The sequence below is a fragment of the Aythya fuligula genome, chromosome 24, assembly GCF_009819795.1.
Source record: "Aythya fuligula isolate bAytFul2 chromosome 24, bAytFul2.pri, whole genome shotgun sequence".
Classification (NCBI taxonomy): domain Eukaryota; kingdom Metazoa; phylum Chordata; class Aves; order Anseriformes; family Anatidae; genus Aythya; species Aythya fuligula.
Genome location: NC_045582.1, coordinates 2,645,073 through 2,665,687, shown reverse-complemented (window position 1 = coordinate 2,665,687; position 20,615 = coordinate 2,645,073). Strand labels below are relative to the sequence as shown.

Below are 20,615 nucleotides of genomic sequence, written 5' to 3'. Positions count from 1 at the left end.
ATCCCACAATGACTTTTGAGTTTGCTGCTTACATTACACTCTGCTCTTACATTTTCTCCAGATACCTGTCCCAACAATGCCAGTTATTACGGTAACAGAGCTGCCACCCTCATGATGTTGGGGAGATTCCGAGAAGCACTGGGAGATGCTCAGCAGTCTGTCAGATTGGATGATAGCTTTGTACGGGTACGTGGGAAAAATTCATATTTGGTACACGTCTGAATGCCCTTGTTTCCTCCTATTACAGCTCTTGCAACTCCCTTTTAATTGTCTTCTCAGGGCCATCTACGGGAAGGGAAGTGCCATCTTTCCTTAGGGAATGCCATGGCTGCCAGCCGCTGCTTTCAACGAGTTTTAGAACTGGATCATAAGAATACTCAGGCACAGCAAGAGGTAAGAGGTTCTGAAAGCTGAAATACTCCTGGGGGATGGGGCTGTCGAAGGAAATGGATTGAACTGGCAGGTCTTTTGCTTCTGATTTGCAAGGTGGAATCATGGGCATGGTTAGTAACAATTGGGTGATGTAATGAAAAAATGAGGTGGTATCGAAGTCTGTTTCCCAGTAAACCGACAGGTTGCATAGTTTACTTCTGTGGATGATAGCCTCCATGCTTTTCTGCTAAGAAAATAGAAAACTGGTCTTTCCCCAGCATACTAGGGGAAGAATGGTGAGAAGAGAGCATGGAAATGGATGAAGCAGCATGTAGAAGGCTGCCGCCTCTTTTGTATCTCATTCACAAGTGTACGTTTTCTTGGGCTACCAGTTGGGTCCCATGATTTCATACTGATTTTAATGCTGGCAAAAGTATTCTTGTGATCTGCATTCTTGTTTCGTGGTCTGCTGAAGTTTTTGCTCCGACATCACTTTAGGGATTGGTCACTTGTGTGCTTGGTGGCGTTACAGGCCAGTGACTGTCCTGCAAGGCTTACTGTGTTCTGCTGTCTTTCAGCTAAAGAATGCCAGTACCGTGCTAGAATATGAAAAAATAGCTGAAGTGGATTTTGAGAAACGGGATTTCAGAAAGGTAAGATTGACTTGATTGTTTCCTGTAGCATTAAGAAAATATCATACCTGGCCAGTTCGGCCAGATGTACGTCTAATCCCCCTGCTCAGTACTAGCTGCGTCCTGATGGGAGGTGCTGTACAACATACTTCAGCTACTGAAGGAGGGTCATGAACTGTAGTATCTGTGAAAATGGCAGAGCTCATGGTCTCATAGCCCTGAACAAACGAAAAGCAAAGAGGGTGACTGGTTCAGGCTTTGTAGGGTGAGTGGAACCATGAAGAATTTGATACAGGTTTTGTCAGTAACTGCATTTAATAATTTAATTCTACTGTCTCGCTTCACTGGGAAGGCTTACATGAAATGTGATCTTTGTTTCTGGAGCTGCTCTTGCTCTTCCTCACCCAGAAGCCTTTGGCTTCTCAGTCTGGAGCACAGTGCTTCCCACAGCGGGCCCTCGTGATGTCACGGGCCGGGAAGGCAGATGAACCTTGGTGGAACAATGACCCTGTTCTCATGCAGATGTCCCCACCAGAGAGGCAGAGATGGAAAAGACCTATTAGATCACCCTGCCTATTGCAGTCAGACCAGTGTAAGATCAGGCCTTGCACTGTACTTTTTTGTGTTCTGTCCAGTCCAAACTGTCTCAATCTATTGAATTTCTGTCCCTCCCACATGTCTTTCTGATGCAGAAAACAGGGGCAGAATTGTCTTCCTTGGCTGCTTCTTTGGGGCCCACAGTTTCAGAAGGGTTAAATGGATGGAACTTGCACAGGTGTTCCTCGAATCCTCTGTATAGTGCTATGGTGTAGTAACACAGCAGGGGCCACAGACCTTTAAACACAAAGCCATTAAAAAAAAAAAATGCTCATAAGGAAGACTTTTAATGAAGTACATATATCCAGCAGAAGAGTTGTCTGCACACTTATTTTCCTGTTCAAAGACAAATATGGAATCTCAAGTGTGGCAATGGGGCAATCCTTCAAACTAAGCCTTTGGATCTTTGCTTTGTTCACATTCATGTTTTTCTCATATCAGGTTGTATTTTGCATGGATCGTGCGTTGGAGTTTGCTCCTGCTTGTCACCGATTCAAAATCCTCAAGGCCGAATGTTTAGCACTACTGGGTCGCTACCCAGAAGCACAGTCTGTAGCAAGGTGAGCATCTTTAAAGTCTACAATTTGTGTAACAGCTGGTGGTATGTCCTGTCTACCACCTGAAATGAATGGGGGATAAATATATTAAAAAAAATTCCCTTAATGCAAATGGTGATGGGGAAGTTTGCCTGAGTTTATCCCCTGTTCAGTTAATTGTACTGGGAAACTGTACTTAGGCTCAGCTAAGAACCCTGCCACAGACTTGATAAAATAATTAAATATCTCAGCAGAGGAGCAATGCTTTGGAGATCAGAAGAAAACTGCAATAGGGTGACTTTTTTACCATGTTTGTTTTTTACAGTGACATCTTACGAATGGACTCTACAAATGCAGATGCTCTGTATGTCCGTGGTCTCTGCCTTTATTATGAGGACTGCATCGAGAAGGCAGTGCAGTTCTTTGTCCAGGCACTCAGAATGGCTCCTGATCACGAGAAAGCGTGTCTTGCCTGCCGTGTAAGTTGTGAGCATTGAGGTCGGGACTGCAAAATTACCGCGTTTTTTTTTCTTTAAACCAAACACTTACTTCTACTGAAGCAATCCCTTCTTCGTACCTCAAAATAATCATTCCCCAGATCTCCAGTAGCAAATAGTGAGTCAAGTCCTTCCTGAAAGGGCTGCTTTAGGTATAACTGTGAGCTGCTGGAAGCTCTTTCTCAGAAAGCTGTGATACTGTGATTCTCTGAAGACTGCTTTCCTTTCATTCTTTTTTGCTTCTGTATCTGATCAAGGGGCAATAAAGCTAGGTCTATCAGTTCCAAGAACTTCTGAGACAGATTTAATTTAGTGCCTACAGGCTGACTGTATTTAAACACTGTTTCTTTCAGGAAGTTCCTTCCCTCCTTTCTATACTGTTGTAGTTCTTTAATCAAGTTTTGAAAGATTTATTTAGTTGTATAAGCTGTCAAAAGGTGAGGTCCTGCTCCTATTGTTTTTAAATACATAAATTATTTCACTGGCATGTTCTCATCTTAAACATTAGGCAAACTTTGTTCATGTAGAGAATGCCTGTAACTGGCACTGGCTCTTCCTCAATGCTTCTCTTTTGGGAAAAGCAAAATGCTTACATCTCATTTCAGCTGCTGTAGCAAGTCTGTGACTTCTGTATCCTGCTATGTTGTCTGAAACCAAATTAGAACAGTTATGTTTGAAGACCCTTACCCAGCAAAATAAGGTGTTTCATATTCCTGAACCACTGACCTACCGTCCTTATCCGGGATGTATTTTCTTTCAGAATGCCAAAGCACTTAAAGCAAAGAAAGAAGATGGGAATAAAGCATTTAAAGAAGGAAACTACAAACTAGCATATGAACTGTATACAGAAGCACTAGGAATAGATCCAAATAACATAAAAACAAATGCCAAACTCTACTGCAACCGGGGGACAGTTAATTCAAAGGTAAGAAATGGTCACCTGGCAGGTAGCGTTTGATCTCGGGTTGTATTCCTCACCATGTAATTTATAAATACCACATCACTTCTTTTGGAAAGCATATGCTTCTCTGGCTCCAGGGGCAGCTGGATCCTTTAGTGCTATAGGCAATATTTCAGGTTTTTGTGCTTGCACAACAATTGGATCTGTTCCAAACAGCCAAAGAAGTTGACTCCTGAAGAAACAAAACTCAAATACTTGGGCAAATACTCCCACAGAGTGGGAGGGAGTGGAGGAATGTAGTGTGGCCTTATCTTAATCAGCGTAAAGGCATCCTTATTTGTTTCCTCCCTGGTAATGAGGGTTGTTGGTTCTTTTTGTAGATCGTGTCTTGCTTCATTTTTTGATCTAAAACAATCTGACGTAACTTAAAATTTTACACCTTTGTTGGAGTTGCTGTTGTATTTTGGTAATGCACTCTCCAGCAAAGCATTTGCTTGACAGTGCTTCAGATTTCCATCATGCTTTTCCTCTAGGCATGTTTCGTCCTCAGCTGTCTCTGTGTTGATGCCCCTCTTCGATCAGTGGGGCTTTTCAACACCCATACTTGGTCAAGAGATGGGCTGTTTTCAAACCTAGGAAGTGGGATAAATCAGAGGCTGCTTTAATGGACGCTTTATGTGGCTGTGTCTGAAAACAATTGCTTAATAATTCTAAGTTTATTCCATTTCAATCCAGGACGTCTTATTCTTCAGATCATTCTCAGGAAGCCCCTTGTTTCCGAGTGCATTTTGTAGAGCAGCACCATGTAGTTGTACCACTTCACTAGCAAAGTTTCTAGTTTTTCCTTAGAGAAGAAAAGCTCTGTGCTTTTGGGGACTGGGAAAAAATGTCATAGATGTAGATCCACAAAACCAGTGAGACTTTTCTAAAATTCTATACAACTTCCACTTGCCTAAAATCACAATGCTGATTAGCAGATTTTTTTCTGATTGGGATTCACTTAACTTCTGTCTGACTTTGTAGCTTAGGAAACTTGAAGAAGCAATAGATGACTGCACGAATGCAGTAAAACTGGATGACACATATATCAAAGCATACTTGAGGAGAGCACAATGGTAAGTAGATGTTTATTATGGACATGCTGAGCAGGTTTGTGGGTAGGAACCTCTTCCCTACAGCACTGAGTGACAGGGTAACAAATCTGAAGCTTAAATGAATAAAAGATTCTGTCTTAAGAGTCCCTGAATTTGTTTCTCTTCCTTGTGGCGCCAAGAAGACAGGAAAGTATGCAGTCTGTCCTGCCTGCGTGGGTCTGGGTCTGTCTATCTGTTGCTGTGTTCAGGCAAGATTTGTTCTCAAGCTTGACTTGCCTTTTTTTTTTTTTTTTTTAAAGACTAATATAAGATGTTGTTCTCTCCCAGAGAACCTGTCTCTTCTAAGCTGTTTCAGAAAGGTTGCTGGGAATAATAGATTTGATATGTTTCATGCTTCTAGCACCCTGAATTTTGAAATGGCATAGCCTGTTTCCACTATAAGGGAAATCAGCTGAGGCTGTACATATCTCTGCTGTAGATAATACTGCAATGTAGTACAGTGAGGCTGAGAGAGTTGGACAAAGGATGTTTGGGTCTGTGTGTCTTGTAACTTGGCACCAACCAGAGAAGTCATCAAGCTCTGTTCTGACTGCACATTTATTTGCTCCTTTGCTCAGTACTGATCGTTCCCTAGTTTGTGACCAAGCTGCCTGGCCTGTAGGTGAACCAAAACCATTACTGCAGCCTTCTTGTTGTGCATTCATTTTAATTTGCATCCTTTGGTGTTTTTCTGAAGTTCCATTTCAGTAATTGCTAAATTACAGTAAGTAGTTGTGATACAGTAAGACGTGAGCAGGGCTGAAATGCCAACAGGCAGGGACACGTCCCTCTCTGAGGTGCCAGGATGGTCGCTTCTAAACAGGGCTGCTGGTGTACAGCTGCACCAGCTTCCTTGAAATGATACTGGCTGGTATTAGTTCCTGCTGTTGGATGAAGTAATTATCAGATCTTTAAAGTAGAACTTGTGCTGCCAAATGAGACTGCGGTCTCAGCTTGGAGCCCAGAGAACAGGCTCCTGTGCCAGAACTTCCCATAAACTGCAGGTGCTTAGGCTTCTATTCAGTGTAGCTGTCACCCTTTGTGGGTCCCTCTAATGATTGCTCTTCCTGAAGCCCAGTGCACATATTTTCCTTAATTCATATCCATCCAGAAAGCTTGTACCTGCACCCCCTTTTTGATATTTTCCGTGAAGTATACCTTGTCAACCATTGTTTCTTTCCACAGTTATATGGACACAGAGCAATATGAAGATGCTGTAAGAGACTATGAAAAAGTATATCAGACAGAAAAAACAAAAGGTAAGCATATGAGCATTCTGTACATGTATATTCTGTAACATGTTCAAAAACCATCTAGTTATGGTTTTTATTCTTAATAGTTGTCTTTTCTTGTAGCCTGAAATGAAATGGACAGAGTTAGCTTTGTCCTTCTGGTTCAGTGTGTAACAAATAGCACTGGGATGTTTACCTACATTTGGAAATGGTATTAAATGTAGTTAGACTTTAATTATCTTGCCTGGCTATAAATCCAAGGAGGTTGGCTCCTTGTGGCACTTGAATACTTCAGCCCAGGTCACCTCAACATGTTGGTCTGTCAGCCTTTTTTAAAGCAGAAAACTGCCTGACACTAAAGCTGCTTTCCCTTGGCATTGCACTTCTTTCTAGAACACAAGCAACTTCTAAAGAATGCACAGGTGGAACTGAAAAAGAGCAAACGGAAAGACTACTATAAAATCCTTGGGGTTGACAAAAATGCCTCTGAAGATGAGATCAAGAAGGCTTACAGGAAAAGAGCACTAATGCATCATCCAGGTATGCAGAAACAGGCTGTCTTGGAGCATGTATTTGTTGCTTTTATCCCTCTTCCCATGCACATCCCTTCTCCCCACAATCATCACTTACAGCCAAGCATAAATAGGAGAGGGAATTCGTGGACACACAAGTTTTCTGACACTAGAAATCTAAAATAAGTCTGTGGTAGCAGCTGGAAATTTGTGGTATTTTCCATTTACACTAGAAACTCAAAGGTTCTTTCCTGCTTGTTTTTATATCACTAGACCGACACAGTGGGGCAAGTGCAGAAGTACAGAAGGAAGAGGAGAAGAAATTTAAGGAGGTTGGTGAAGCCTTTACCATCCTGTCAGATCCCAAGAAGAAGGCCCGCTATGATAGTGGACAAGATCTAGAAGAGGATGGATTGAACATGGGTGGTAAGTGTTTATGGTATTCTGTAGTGGCAGCCTTTAAAAAGATTAGACCATTTAGTCTGCCTTCTCCTCTAAAGCAGCCTGGCAGTTCTTGACCTCTCAATTGTAATAATCCTGTGAAGTGGCTTGGCTTGGTCTGCAGAAGTATTTGAATGGCAGATATGCAATGACTATTTGAAGTTGCAGATAATAGGTGCCATATAATCCAGATTATCTTTGACAGAGCTGTTGGATAGTAGGTATCATAACGCAGAAGCTTCTGTCTTTCGTAGGCAATGTAAAATCACATCACAGAAAGGTTTTGGTCCAAAATGTTGCTTATCCAGAGTTCTTAGGTTGCTCCCATGACTGGAACTGTCTCACAGCTGTTGCTTTTACCTGTTTTCTGCCAGTCAGTAGCCCCATACTCTGCTGTAGTACAGTATAGCAGTGCTCTCTGCTGCTGCATTATAGTGGACAAAGCCAGCTATTTGCTTACAGCTTTTTGTCCATTTAAAAAATGCTTTATGGACCTTCAATGAAGAAGCAGTTTCTAAACTGTAAGCTGTAACCATCTGTTCTACTTCATCTTACGACTTCCTTTTCTTCCCTGTAGACTTCGATGCAAATAATATCTTTAAGGCCTTCTTCGGTGGGCCAGGTGGCTTCAGTTTTGAAGGTAGGTGGAAGTGTCCTACTGTTAGCTTTGGAAGTGGTAAGTACACAAATAGCTTGACAGGACGGCCAAGTTTCCCCAAGCTTGCTGTGCTGTTTGAAAATAGTATTTGGCTTTTCTACATAAAAGTGTCTGCAAGCTCTTGGAAGGCCTTGCACAGCATCCCAGCTGATGGCTGGTTCTAGTTTTTACATTCAAAAGGTTCCCTTTTCAAGTAGCCTGTAGGCATGGGCTCTCTGAGTGGTGTTTACTGCTTATAAGTAGTTGACCATAGCTTGGATACAGTTGCTGTTGCTCAAAAACAAAAGGCAGTTCTTGGTCAGAAGTCCTGTGTATATGTGTCACACAGCTCTCTCCTTCAACATTTGTAAGACTCAATCCTCCTGAGGGTCTCTGCCTTCAGACAGTTTGAGGTGAGTGGAGGCAGTGAAGGAGCTGTTGCTCATGTCCCTTCAAACCTCAAGTGTGGTCAGGCTTTCTTCACACACGGTGGAGTAAGATGGTTTTATACAGCACCAAGCAAGGTCTCAGCACTTACCTAGTATCAATGTGCCCCTTAGGGAATTTTGTGTTCCATAATGTCTTTTGTTAAGTGAATTTTGAAAAGTCTTGCATGGTTTGTGTCCCATTTACCTTCATCCTTGTAAATTTGTCTCCAGGCCTCCTTTCCCTTTATTACCAGTAATCCACTCTTACCTGTTGGAATTTAGCTGCTGGAAATCATAGCTAAAATCTCTCCCACTTGTCCAAATGGTTTTGTTTGGGTTAAGTGCTGGCCTGGCATCCAGCTACTGCAGAATGGTGTTTAACCATGTTGCCTTTGAACTTTGAAAGTGCTAATATCTTCCATTTTCTTTTTCAGCTTCTGGGCCTGGAAATTTCTTTTTCCAGTTTGGCTAAAAACAAACAAACACACATACCTGATCTGCTTATTTTAGCCTTGAATACGGACATACTTTAGACTCCTTCCTTCATCATGTCTCATTGTACTTAGAGCAGTTTCATTTTTCTCGGTTGGAGACCTCTGTTTTGTGTGCTTTTGTGTGTGAAGAGGAAACCAGCTCGGGGAGGGAAAGGCTTGTGAATTTTGTTTTACTGTTAACTTTATTAAAAAAAATAAAGCTTTGAATCTTTTGGTCCCTCCATGCTGGCCCGTACTTTCAGACTGTTCCTGCTCCTCAGCAGAGAGGATTTCCCTGAAGTCCTCCTGGAAACTTGCCGTGTGAGAGGGTGAAGTAATCTCCTGTTTTGTTTTGGTTGGCTCCAAAGTGTGATATGGCAGCATGTCTAGGGTTTGTAGTAACTTGTAAGTTATCTTAATCTTCTGAAAATGTTGCCAAGATTCAATCAAACTTCATACAATTGCATTTTACCTGAAAGATGTCTCTTTTTTTTCTGCCATGGTTCTACCAGAACGGTACACTTGGGCATTAACTTAATCGATAATGTGTGAGCTTAAAAATTTTGTATCAGAGAGAAATGCTTCTTTGGATTTAAAAGAGCAGCTTGTGTGAGAATTCCCTGTGATGCAGCTAGAATTAAGGGCTTTGTGTTTCCACTCCATGAATTGTCCTCTTTAAGGGAATGTTGAATTTGCTCTGGGCTGAATTTTTTCACCGTATGTTTTTTAATTAATCTACTTGAACATTTAATATCTGTGCTAAACTTGATTTTCTTGGGTTTAAACTCTTTGTTTGATTTTGTGTTACTGATCCGTAACGTGGATGAGCTCTTTTTAGCTTTGAAGAAATGCAACGTAATATTCAGGTTATTAATTGAAAATGGTTACTGTGTGCGTGCAGCAGTGTGTTCTCATAATGTTTACAAGAACTGTACAAATCTGTTAAACTAGTCAAGTAGTTTTCAAATAGAAGTAATTTACTAGTCCAAAGAAGCAAGAAAATGCAAAGTCAAACCCTGAACTGACAGTCTGTCACTTGCTTCTCTTGCACAATGTCAGGACAAGTGCTGGAGTGATGAGCTTAAAGCCTGGAGCTGCGTGCAGCTGCACCACCTCGAATTGAAAATGGATTTGGTTCAGTGGTACTGCCAGTTAACGTGAATGCTCTTCTATTTTTCACCATAAACGTAGTGTTACAGCAAGACCTCAGCTGAGAGAGGACTGCTTCCCGAATTCTGCCCGGTTTTCTAGAAAGTGAAGAATCTTTTCTTCAGAGGTGCTTTGGTCAAGTTGAACGCTCTCGCTAAAGCAGTTCTGGAGCACAGCGCGTGGCGTTGTCTGCCAGCTTCAGGCAGCCTTGCTCAGAAGTTGGGCTCTGAAAGAAAGTGTGTTGGCACTCCCCAACACCAGCGTGAAGGGGCAGAGGCTCGAAGCATTGTTGTATCCAGAGTTTCTTTGAACTGACCTGCTGTAGTGTAGTGACATTTGTAGAGCTGAATTTTGCTTGGGTGAGAAAACGTGTTCGTAGAAATCCATGCAAGGCTTTTTCCTAGAGAAACCTGACGCTAACTTTTATATAATACCTGAGTTATCTTCTGACTGCAGGAACAAAAAATTGCAATGACTTCATTGCACAAAACGATTACTTTGAACGCTGACATCTTTGTCTTCCTTCCAGTTGAGGGCTGTACTTGTCCCGTCCAGTTGGACGGAGTTGCTAGACCGCAATGCAAGTGAACTCCATTTCCACCAGTTGCAATAGTGTCGTGGTGCTGCTGCTGAGGACTGCAGTCCTGTGGTTTTTGGTGTGTCAGAACTTTTGACAATCCGCTTTCAAAGAGGGAAGATTTAAGGGCTTAAATTCTAGTACTGCAGAATAAAGGAAGCATTTTATAACTCACTCAAAAGTCAGCTTTTAAAATGAGCCAACGTTAAGTAATATTTCCAAAAATAAACTCTGCAACGTTTATTCAAACTTCCTTTGCATCAGTGTAATGTGATGGACTCGCCCGGATTGCACTGAGAGCAAAATAAGGTCCTAGCATTTTTCAGGCTCTGGAACGGTGAATACCTGGTGAACTAAAATCCTGGTCTATGCACATTGAGACTTCTCCAGTTCTCATGGCACTTGTAAATCAGTTTACAGGAGTTATTTTAGTGTGGCATTCCGGATTCATAACGTGTCGTCCTGTGTGTGTCGATAATTACTGTACAGTTCGGACTTCTCTCAGTCTTCTGTCACCATGCAGAGCTGTGTACTGCGTTTGTCAGTGTGGTTTTTATTATTATTATTATTTCTGCCTCCCCTCCTCCAGTTGAGTATGACAGGCTTTCTTCTCTCCAGGTTGTGAATGAGACCATTCCTGGGAGGATGGAAATGGAATGGCTTCTCTGAGAGAGGAAACGTGTACAACAGATATTTATGAACCTGTACCTGAATGCATGATTTAAAGTAGTTTAATATTAACGTGGTGAGTGCCAAGACTTTTCCAAGGAGCGCTGTTGCGTGATTGAAACTGAAGGCAAACACATGCTTTTTGCATAAACTTTTGCACAGTGCGTTGGGGTCTGACGGGCGTTCAGTGACTTTCCCCTTACCTCAGGACAGCAGCAGAGCGTGGAGGTAGAGGTGCGCTGGCGTTGTGGCCTCCGTCTTGTCTGAGCACGGCTGGGGGACACGGGACTGTGCTTGTTCCAGAAAAATCTGCATGGATGTGCACTGCTGGAAACGTTGCCTTTCACACCTGGTAGTTACAGAACGTGTCGTGGGTTGTGGTTTGGGCATGGCCACAGGGAGCCTTGGTGCCATTTTTCCAGCTGCTACCGTTCTGCAGAGCTCCCCGGCTTCCTTTGGCTCGATAGCAGCTACCAGGCATAGGAACTTGCCGCAGAGATCATTAATAAATACCTTAATGATATTATGCTTCTGCTTTTTCTAGAGTGATAAAGAGCTAACGGAGGTGATAGCCGTGAAACACAAGCACAGGGGGGCGTGAGTCGAGCCTTGCTTAGCAGTGAGCTCTTCCCTTTGGAGACTGGGGGGCACCACGGGAACGTGGCACATGCAAGAAGCTGATGGCAAAGCCCCCCTCTTAATGAGGAAGGGGCTTCGTGGAGTTCAGTCCTTGTCGTTACTGAAAGGTTTGGTTTTTGGCATTACAGGAAGAGCCTTAATCAACATCAAAACATACTAAAAGGTGCCCCCAGACTTTCCCATGCGCAGGGGCTGTTCCCTGACCTGCCCGGTGAGCTCCCAGCTCCCATCGCCTGCAGTGCAGCCGCTGAGCATCTTTGGCTTTGTTTTGTGCGTCTGCCCCTCGGGCCTCAGCTCCTGCTTGGCGTTTTGGAAAGGGAGCAGTTGGTGCTGTAAGGGTGCCCGCTGATGGGAATTACCCCGAGGGGAGCAGAGGTGAGGTGGCTGAAAGGCAGGCCAGGTCGGTGCTGAAGGGAGGGTCTTCGATGAGAGGAGATGAACGCGATGGCTAATGAGCAGCTCGATAACTGACAGCGCAATTGTTGTCGATGAAAGATGTGAAATACAGGAAAAATGTGTGCATGAGGAGTCCCTCAGCGGGCTGAGCTGTGTGAAGTGAGGCTGGGTGAGGCTGTGACTGGAGCATTACCAGGAGATGAGGAGCGCTGGCCTGTTACCCTCCCTTTATTTCTCTGTCTCCATCATGATCTTGTGGTGTCTGAGCTGCTGTGGGGCTGGTTTCAGAGTGCAGCTGCATTCAAATTAAGATGGAAGCAGTTTCATGCTTGAAAAATGAAAAAAATGCATTGGTAATGTTAGTGTTTGGGAGATACTTGCATGTACAATGATCTGACCTCTAGACCACAAAGCCTGGTGTGTTTTTGTTTGTTTCTTGTGTGGATTTACTTTCCAAATCTGATGCTGTTTCAGCTCCACCTTTTGCAGGGAGTGTTGCAAGTCCTTTCCAGACTCGCTGAACCTGGACTTGAAATCAGCTGCAAAGCCCATTAGGATGCTTCTGGCTGCCCGTTTTGACAGGCTTTTTCTGATTGTTTCTGCTATACATATACATAGGAAAGTACATGATTTTTTTTGTGAACTTGGGAATGTTGCTATAAAGCTGGATCCTGTGCTCTAAAGGCTTCTGACTGTTTTGTAAATACTTGCATTAATGCAAACTGGGTGGGGAAGAATGGTTTAGGGACAGCAGTATTAATTAGCGGTGGAATATTGGAAGTCCCTCGGAGCTTTCTGTGTCTGACTGGGATTTGGAGTGCAAGCACCCGTGCTGTTGTGTTGTTTCTGATAAAGAAACTGCCACCTGCGAGCTCTGGCCTCTGAGCCAGCCTCGCGTCGGGGGCTGCTCGGCCAAATCAGTCTTCAACGAGTTGAATGACCAAAGCATTTGGACCACGCCGTGGCTTGCTTATTCCTTCAAACTCACTTCCTCAGCTTAATAACTAAAGATATTCGCTTATCTTCAAGCGGATGGCTTTCATCCCGTTTCAATTTGTGCCTTGTACCCTCCCCTCCCTTCCTTAGGGAAAAGGAGAGCTCGTGGACTGCACCTACTTGAGCCTCTCCAAGTAGTGCTGAGCTCCATCGCCTTGTTATAGCCGTGCTGTAACTAGGTCTGAAAGGTGACAAACTCAGCCGTAGCAGGTCTGTGACCCTCCTTTCCCCCAGAGGCCGTTCACATCCAGCAGCTGCTGAAATCTGGAGAATTCCCTATTGCTCAGCAGGGCAGCAGGAGCTGTGCGTGGCGTGGGAGATGATGCGAAATGCTTCGGCTTTCCTCAGCTTGCCCTGGCTGTCCCCAGGCCTGCAGTCAGGGACAGGGTTGTCCTTTCTTGGAGCAGTGCTAGGCACGTCTTCTCTCTAGAGGATCTGACCTCTGATGGAAAGCTCTTGTGTGAGTTGTGAGAGGGCACCGAGACGAGGCACAGGCTGCAAAGCAGTGAGCTAGAGCTGGTGCATTCAGGGTGGCTCGGGAGGGCAGTACTTGGGGAGAGCTTGGATGCTGCCTCTGCAGCTTGCCTGCAGGTCTTGCATAGCCAATCTTACGTTGCTTACTCCGTCTGAGTCCCTGCTTTCACTTAAAAACTCATACTTAAAAGAGAAAATCGCGTGAAGCAATGGTGGGGGGGTTGAGTGCGAAACAGCAAACCGAGCACCTTCATTGCATGCGTATCTGCTTTGTTGTAAAGACATTAAGGAGTAGTCAGACAACCGGACGCTGATGTGAAGCCGACTTGGAGAGGACAGTAGACCCTGTGCTGCAGTATTTATCTGAAATGAGATTCCGAATGTTTACCTCAGTGTAAATATCTTACCTTTCCTGTGGGAGGAAAGGAGTCTTGCATGGAGCAATCAATATCCAGATCGCTTTGCCAAACACGTCATCCTCTCTAAGGCAGGCTTCACATTGGTATGAACACTGTCCCTCTTTGGACCCTTACCTTTCTAGGATGTGAATGGTAAAAATGTGAATATTTGTTGTTTACTTCATTAGGCATAATTCATAATGATGTGTTTATATGAAGAATATCACAGACTGAAGCGAAACCATATGCAATTGGTTTACTTTATTATAAACTGTATATGATGTACAAACTAATAAAAACTTAAATGACGACAGTCTCACTGTTGTTCTTGAACAGGCAAATAAACAAGATGCTCCAGCTGTGCATTTCAGTGCTGGATGTGAGCTGGAGCATTGGGTTGTGTTACCAGAGCACTGGAGGGAGAGGTGGCTCAGCATGCTCCTGCATACTCTCAAGAGCTGTCCTGGGCAGATGCTGTTAATTTTTTTTTTTATAGTTTTGATGGAACAAAACCGCATGAGACTTCTCACATGGCACTCGCAACTCTCCTGGTGCAGAAGCTAGCCAACTGTTAATCCCTTGAAGGTAAGGGGGGATTACATCTTTTTGCAGCAGCAGGAAGTATTTTGCTTTGCTAGAAAACATGGAGTGTTTATCAGGTTAGCCCAAAGCACTCCTTGATTTTGTTTTAAATGTTCAGAGGAGAAATGCTGCTTGCACAGGCTGAGTTGGGCTTCCTGAGCAATGCAGGTTTGAGCGCGCACAGCTACAGGTAGGCTGTGCCCATGTGACAGCTCCTTTACAGATATGAACCCAGCACATGCATGTCAAACACAGTAAGTATTTACATTTATTAATCCAGTATTAACTTCACTGTGCAGTTCACCAAACACTGAGCCCTAGCATGAGTTTAAACTGTTGTCCTGACCTGAATCCATTAGTTGAGCTTTTTGTTACGGTAAAGTAGTGACCACATATCCACTGATGACTGACAAACAATCTGGCTAAGAGCAAAAACATAAGCTTTAATAAAACAGACTTAATAACAAAAGTACTTGATCATTAACTTTTTTCCAGCCAATGGTTTAGGTTTGAGCAGACTTAAGTTACGCAGTTACAGTACCTCCATTTACTTCCTAAATTACAATGTTACTTCCATCCTAACTTTTAACATTCAAGTGCATTAGATAAAACTAGTAAAATCTTGCATGAAGTACAGTTCTATACTTCAGACATGATTTTAGTTTCTATAAAATAAGATGGAAAAGACATTAGTTCATCTCTTCCACTCCCTGCCAAGGCAGGATTGTTCCCTACAAAACAAGGGCACGGGACAGTCCTTGGTCCTGCCCACTCTTACATGTGCTCTGAAAAGACTGGAGCCATGTTGCAGGAACTGAATGCATCTCCTGAGATTTAACTTGGTTCCTCTTCTGTGATTTTTTTTTTTCCTGTCTCTCAGACATTATCTGGCAACGTGCTTTCTTTCTGTGTGCTCACCAGCACAGCTCTTCCCTGCACTTGAAGGAAGCCTGAGCATGAACTGGGGTAGAACACGCAAGGCTTTTAGGTACCCCGATGTCTGTTGCAAATCCTCTTCCTATGGACTAAGTTATTAGTAACTGCCACATTTGACAGAAATGACCCATAATTGGGTCTGACTGGTTCTTACCTAGTAATTCAGCTACCGGAATTACTGACTTTTAGTCCCTCTGGTTTGGGAGAGGGGAGAGGCATTATGCAGTTCACTTCACTTGGCTTCAGACCAGTTATGTACAGGCTTTGGTCTGCCACTGCTCGATCATATAGTGCTGGCACGTAGAGATCTAACGATTGTGGTTCATAGGGAAGTTATAAAAGACCATAGAAGATCTTCCTCTGAGGAAGAAAACAAGCAGAACACCACAGCTCGTTCTTTCCAAAAAGTCTTCCATTAAAAGCACTCAGCAACACTTCAGTTACTGACAGCAGTCATTCAACAGCTCTCCTTTGTCAGTCAGGAGTTGGTTGTTTTCTTCCAGAGGCCAATAAACTGTCTCCCCAGAGACACTTCATACTGGGGTTGGCAAAAAGGGCTTACTTTAGTAAAGGTAGAATTATTTCTCTTTACAATTATAAAGGTTACTGAGTTACTTGCCTTTTAAAAACAACAGAAAAAAAAGAAAGCTACCCTGCCCATGCTCTTAGATGATGGTGCAGGAACTAAAAGCAGAGCCCCGCTTGTTGGTGCTCTGCGTAGGCACAAGTTTTCCTTTTCCATAGTAACCTGAGAATATCGCCCTCACATCAATCTTTTTGGAAAGGACGAGCATCCACATACCATTATCAAAATACTGCAGTTTCCCTCCTCCGATTTCCCCCACTTCATCCCCTTTGTTCCCTGCCTTTTCCAGTTTCACAAACTCCAGCAGATCGAGCCCAGTCTGGACTGCTTCTACGCCGTTGGCGCAGCCGAGGGTGATGTGAGCCCGGCTGCCTTTCGGGAGGTTGTCGGTGGACAGCAGCTTATCGACATCTCCGGGCCACAGCAGCAGCTGCTGTTCATTCAGCTCCACACGGGCACCAACAGTTTTCGTTGTGATGAACAGAGCAGAAATGGACAAGGTGAAGCCTTTGCCGTAGGAAGCCTTCACAGCCTGGGAGAGGAAAGAGGGAGACAAGTCCAGAACAGAGCTTTAACCGACGCCGCACAGGTGGAATTTAAAGCAATGCGGCTGGCTTTATCGGCCACAAGCTCAGGGTCCTGGCTGGCCGTGGTCATTCTTTGCCATGTTTGAAACATGGTGGTCAACTAGGAGGTCGTGGCCTGAAGTTCCTTCTCTGTGAATTCAGGGCTGGTCACATCTTTCTCCTTCACAAATTCCAAATTCAAACGGGCTCTCGAGCTCATCCGCTTTGAAATAATTTGGCTAGAAGCATCCATACTTCTGTTGAACGATTTACCATCATTCCAGTTAAGCTACTGGGGATGCTGCTGGAAGTCGGGGTGATGGGGGGATATTTAATTTGGAAGCCATCAGGAAATAGTTGCTATCTCCCCCATGCTTATCACTTTCCTATGATATGGGCATACTTTCTCTACAGTTTGCCTCATTGCTGAGAGCAAAGCTGCCCCCCCAGCCCACTCCCAAGGCGTGTGGATCCCCAGCTGGGAAGGGGAAGGGAGACTCCAGCAGGGAAAAGCTGGAGCTGTGGTACTCACTTCTTGCTGCGCGTATTCCTCAGCCCCGGGGGCTTTTCCAAACTCTGTGTATTTGGTGGTGCAGTGTAAGACCCCAGGTGGCCTCTTCACAAAGTAGCTGGTGAGATCTACTTTTACTTTGGGATCTTCGATAGCAAAAGCAACTGCAAACACAGGTAAGCAATGTTACTATGAAAAAAATCAACCCCTCAACCCCTGAGCCTGTCTCATCTCAGCTTTCTCCACCAAGCTGTCCTTCATGCTTCATCTTTCTTACTGCTAAAAAGGACTAGACGGATACATAAAGTTCCTCCTTCCACCTAGACTATCAGTGGATGTAATTAAAAGCCAAGCTCCTGCACAGCAGCATGGCTCCCCTTAAACCTGATGTTGCAGAAGTCTCTTAAGTCCCCAAGACCACTTGTTTTTTCCCCATTTTCTCTTCGACTCTGCAGTTGTTCTGCACAGCCCGTCCCAGTAACCCGTGGGTGCCCAGCTGCCTAGAGTAACGCTGCTGCCATCCTAACCCACCGCCCTGCAGCCTCACAGCTAAACAGGCTTTCACTGAGAACTGGTTATTGTCAGTGATTGTATTACTGGTTATTGTATTATTTTTATTACAAAAGCAAATCTGACAACTCTGGGAAGCTGGGATTAGTATCTTCAAACAGTTTTCCCTGATTAACTAAGAGTGTCACTGTAGAAGCTGACTAAAGTTGTCCCACGTTTCATCAACAAAATAAGAACTTGATAAGACACTTCTATACATACAATATTTGCTCTCCTTTTTGAAGGCTTTGAGACTTCCAAGCTCATCTAAGAAGAGCTGGCCAGCCTTCCTCAGGTTCTCGGAACTTCTTTTGCTCAAAAACCACCCAAAATACATGGGTAGAAATTCCTTCTCCAAGCTTGGCTTCATCTTCTTCAGGTCTTCCGCTGACAGTTTCCATTGATTCTTTTCCTTAAGCTGCGAGCAATCCATTCTCCACAGGGTTTTGGGCTCAGCAAAGATGACTTTGTACCGGTATTTGTCAGCAATATCAAAGAGTTGGTCCAGCCGTTCCCTTTCATGGTGAGTGTCGTCCAAAACGATAATGCTGATGTCTCGTTTGCAATAGTCAACTAGATCCTCATCAACTTTTGAGTATTCTTCAGGAATGCTGCTTCTTATTGCAGGCGTAATTTTATAGTTATCGACAGAAATGACCTTGCAGGCATCTTTATACCTGTCTTGAATAGCCTGGGCAAGAGTGGACTTCCCACTGCCAGGTAGGCCTCTTAAAATAAAAAAGGTTTTAGACTCTTTGAGGGTGGAGATGGTATCTTCGTCATCAAGGAAAGGAAACTGCAAGCTTTCAGGCCTTTCTTTTGCTGATTGAGAAGACATTTTTCTAAATATTTTAGGCAGGAATGTGTGGCTCTTCTTCGAGAAGCCTCTGTTCTGAAATCCAAGAAGAAAACGCTTTGTAGGTTAGCAACCCCCAGAGACCCCACGCTCCTGCTGCGTGAGCACGTGCTGCCGAGAGCCTCCACGGGGAGGAAGGGAGGCTGAGGGGACACGGTGCCACCGCTTCCCAGAGCCTCGCTTGGCTTAAAGCACTTCCCACAGCTCCCCCAACCCTTCCCCACAGCAGGGACCTGCCTGTGCCCTGTCCTGGTGCTGCCCCGTTCCTTGCTCCAGCGCCTGCCAGCAGCAACTTGGGCCCTGCCTGACCAGGAAGGGGAAGCTTCGCCCGTCACGTGGCGGTGGCTGCAGCTGGGGAGGCACCATGGGGCTGAAACCCAGCCAGAGCAGTCTTCAGCATCAAATTTATTTCTGAACGCTTAAACAAATACCTGTGGCCACTAGAAATGTGGCGCCGCTGTGCGTCTGGGGGAACTCTGCCTGAAAAAGGGGAAATGAAAGAGCCAGGCGGCTGGGGCAGCTGCTGCAATCCTGTCAGCTCGTCCTGAAGTGATTGCAGGCTGATTTAAGTCTGCTCGGGGGTCCTCTGTTCTGTAAGAAAGGCTGTTTCCATGTGAAGGCTGTTTCACTGCAAGAATTGCCTCTTTTTCATATCCTGCTGAACATCAGCGCCATGAGTGCCTCGCAGGAGGGAATTTGGGCTCCTCCTTGAATGAGGAGCAATTTAAATTGCTTTCAGCGAGGGCAAGCCCAACCCCAGCCACTGCCGAGCTGAACACGAAAGTGAAAGCAACTGTGAGCAGCAGAGAAGCTTGGCAGCAGCAGGAGCCTTGGGAAAAGCACCCTGGGGAGCTGGCACTGGCTCTGCCTCCCTGCTTGCCAGCAATGCCAGTACCAGGAAGCCCAGATAATTCCCGGCAGGGTCTGGGAAAGCACCGGGCTCGAGGAAAGGAGGGATTTCTCCAACTGGTTTCAATAGCACCACCAGGGCAGTTGTTGTTTTTTTGGGTTGATGTGTGGCCTCTCCACCCTCCCCAGCTGCGTCCTCACTCAGCCCAGCCTGGGACCCGCACCTGTACCCGAGCTCTGCCCTAGAAGTGAAACCAAAGGAGTGAGTTCTGCCTGCGATGCAAAAATTGGGGGCTTCTACATGCTGTGCAAGTGGTCTGCCCACAGCAGAAAGGCCTTTCCTGCTTGCAGAGTGAAAAGCCTGTTTAAAAAGTCAACTATTTCATTTAAGTAACTATCCTTTATTCCAAAATTCACAGGTGGGGCTTGGTTCCAAAGCACCCTGGGGCTAAGACCTTGCACCCCCCCGCCTTAGGGATGAGGTGGGCAGGGAGCGCTGTGTGCCCGGGGGCAGCAGCGTGGGATGGAGAGCTTGGGGCACACTGAGCCGTGCCCGCTCCCAAAAACAAGGCAGAGCTCCTGGGGCTGCAAGAAGAAGAAGAACTGCACAACTCTCCCCTACACCACCTTCCCTGGGGATTTAGGGCTCCCCCATCCTCATGGACAGGGAAGCAGAGGTGTGAGCTGTCTCCAAGGGCTCCTTGCTGTGTCCTGGCTCTGGAGGGGGATATTTGGGCCGGGCAGGGACCAGCAGCATCTCCGAGCAGGGCCGTGGCACAGGGCTCGGCTGTGAGCGGGGCAGCCCGGCTATTTTGCAGCAAGCAGCTGCTGGTGGCCAGCAGTGACTGAGGCCGCTTTTCAACCGTGCAAACAAAAGAACAATAATAGAAAACACCCTCAGGACCCATTGTTTAGCAGCCAGCTCGAAGGATAATGCTGGCCTTTATGAAATCGGGCCCCGTACAGCGTGGCCAGACAATGGCACTACAGAGACCGGGCTCCTCCGGGCGAACAATCCCCGATTGAACGCGCGCCCCTGTCCTGTCCCTGCCTGCGACCCCCACAAAGCCCCCGCTTGTCCTCCGCGTCCCGGGGCCTCGCCGGGTGATGCTCCCAGACCCAGCACCCCTCCGCACGCTGCTGAAGGTGTCTGCACCCCGACTGAGCCCCAGGGTGGGCTGGGGACCAGAAGGGGGCTGCGCAGCCCAGGACCCCCCTGGTTAGAAGCTGCTGTGCCCCCAGCTCCACCCTGCAGCCCCTTGGGGTCGTGCCCCAAGCACCCCGGGACCCCGGAGCCGTGCCGTGCACCCCGAGCTCCCCCCATACACCCGGAGAAGCCCCGTTCCCCCCCACACACCCCCCGTTTCTTCCTCCCCACCGGGAAACGAAACCGGCCCCGGGGATGCCCCGGCTCCTCGCTTACCATGGTGAGGGCAGCGGCCGCCGGTGCGGAGCGGGGCGGCGGGGCAGCGGCTCTGGGGCGGGTGCGAT

General features: G+C 45.7%; 2 protein-coding genes across 2 annotated transcripts in view; one reads left to right on the top strand and one right to left on the bottom strand.

Moving 5' to 3' along the window:
* Positions 1-13,937, top strand: part of DNAJC7 (DnaJ heat shock protein family (Hsp40) member C7) — a 24,331-nt gene extending 10,394 nt beyond the window's left edge. The window contains exons 3-14 of the mRNA XM_032202636.1: positions 62-186; positions 280-393; positions 951-1,025; positions 2,043-2,161; positions 2,463-2,616; positions 3,395-3,559; positions 4,559-4,650; positions 5,854-5,927; positions 6,294-6,440; positions 6,686-6,838; positions 7,431-7,493; positions 8,353-13,937. Of these exons, the coding sequence (XP_032058527.1) occupies positions 62-186; positions 280-393; positions 951-1,025; positions 2,043-2,161; positions 2,463-2,616; positions 3,395-3,559; positions 4,559-4,650; positions 5,854-5,927; positions 6,294-6,440; positions 6,686-6,838; positions 7,431-7,493; positions 8,353-8,390 (1,319 nt within the window). The 3' untranslated portion in view covers positions 8,391-13,937. The remainder of the gene's footprint in view (positions 1-61; positions 187-279; positions 394-950; positions 1,026-2,042; positions 2,162-2,462; positions 2,617-3,394; positions 3,560-4,558; positions 4,651-5,853; positions 5,928-6,293; positions 6,441-6,685; positions 6,839-7,430; positions 7,494-8,352) is intronic.
* CNP (2',3'-cyclic nucleotide 3' phosphodiesterase) lies at positions 13,931-20,615 on the bottom strand. The gene is made up of 4 exons (XM_032202637.1): positions 20,548-20,615; positions 17,642-18,311; positions 16,892-17,034; positions 13,931-16,325 (listed from the first exon to the last, which is right to left on the bottom strand). Exons 1-4 carry the CDS (start codon positions 20,548-20,550, stop codon positions 15,873-15,875), a joined length of 1,269 nt encoding a protein of 422 aa, XP_032058528.1. The 5' UTR covers positions 20,551-20,615; the 3' UTR covers positions 13,931-15,872.

Bases quoted from the DNA above. Each gene is read 5' to 3' on its own strand.
- CNP (XM_032202637.1), bottom strand. The intron at 17,035-17,641 runs GTATGTATAGAA...CTGTGTTTGCAG, and splicing joins CAAAAAGGAGAGCAAATATT to TTGCTTTTGCTATCGAAGAT. The intron at 16,326-16,891 runs GTGAGTACCACA...TTCCTCTCCCAG, and splicing joins AGGAATACGCGCAGCAAGAA to GCTGTGAAGGCTTCCTACGG.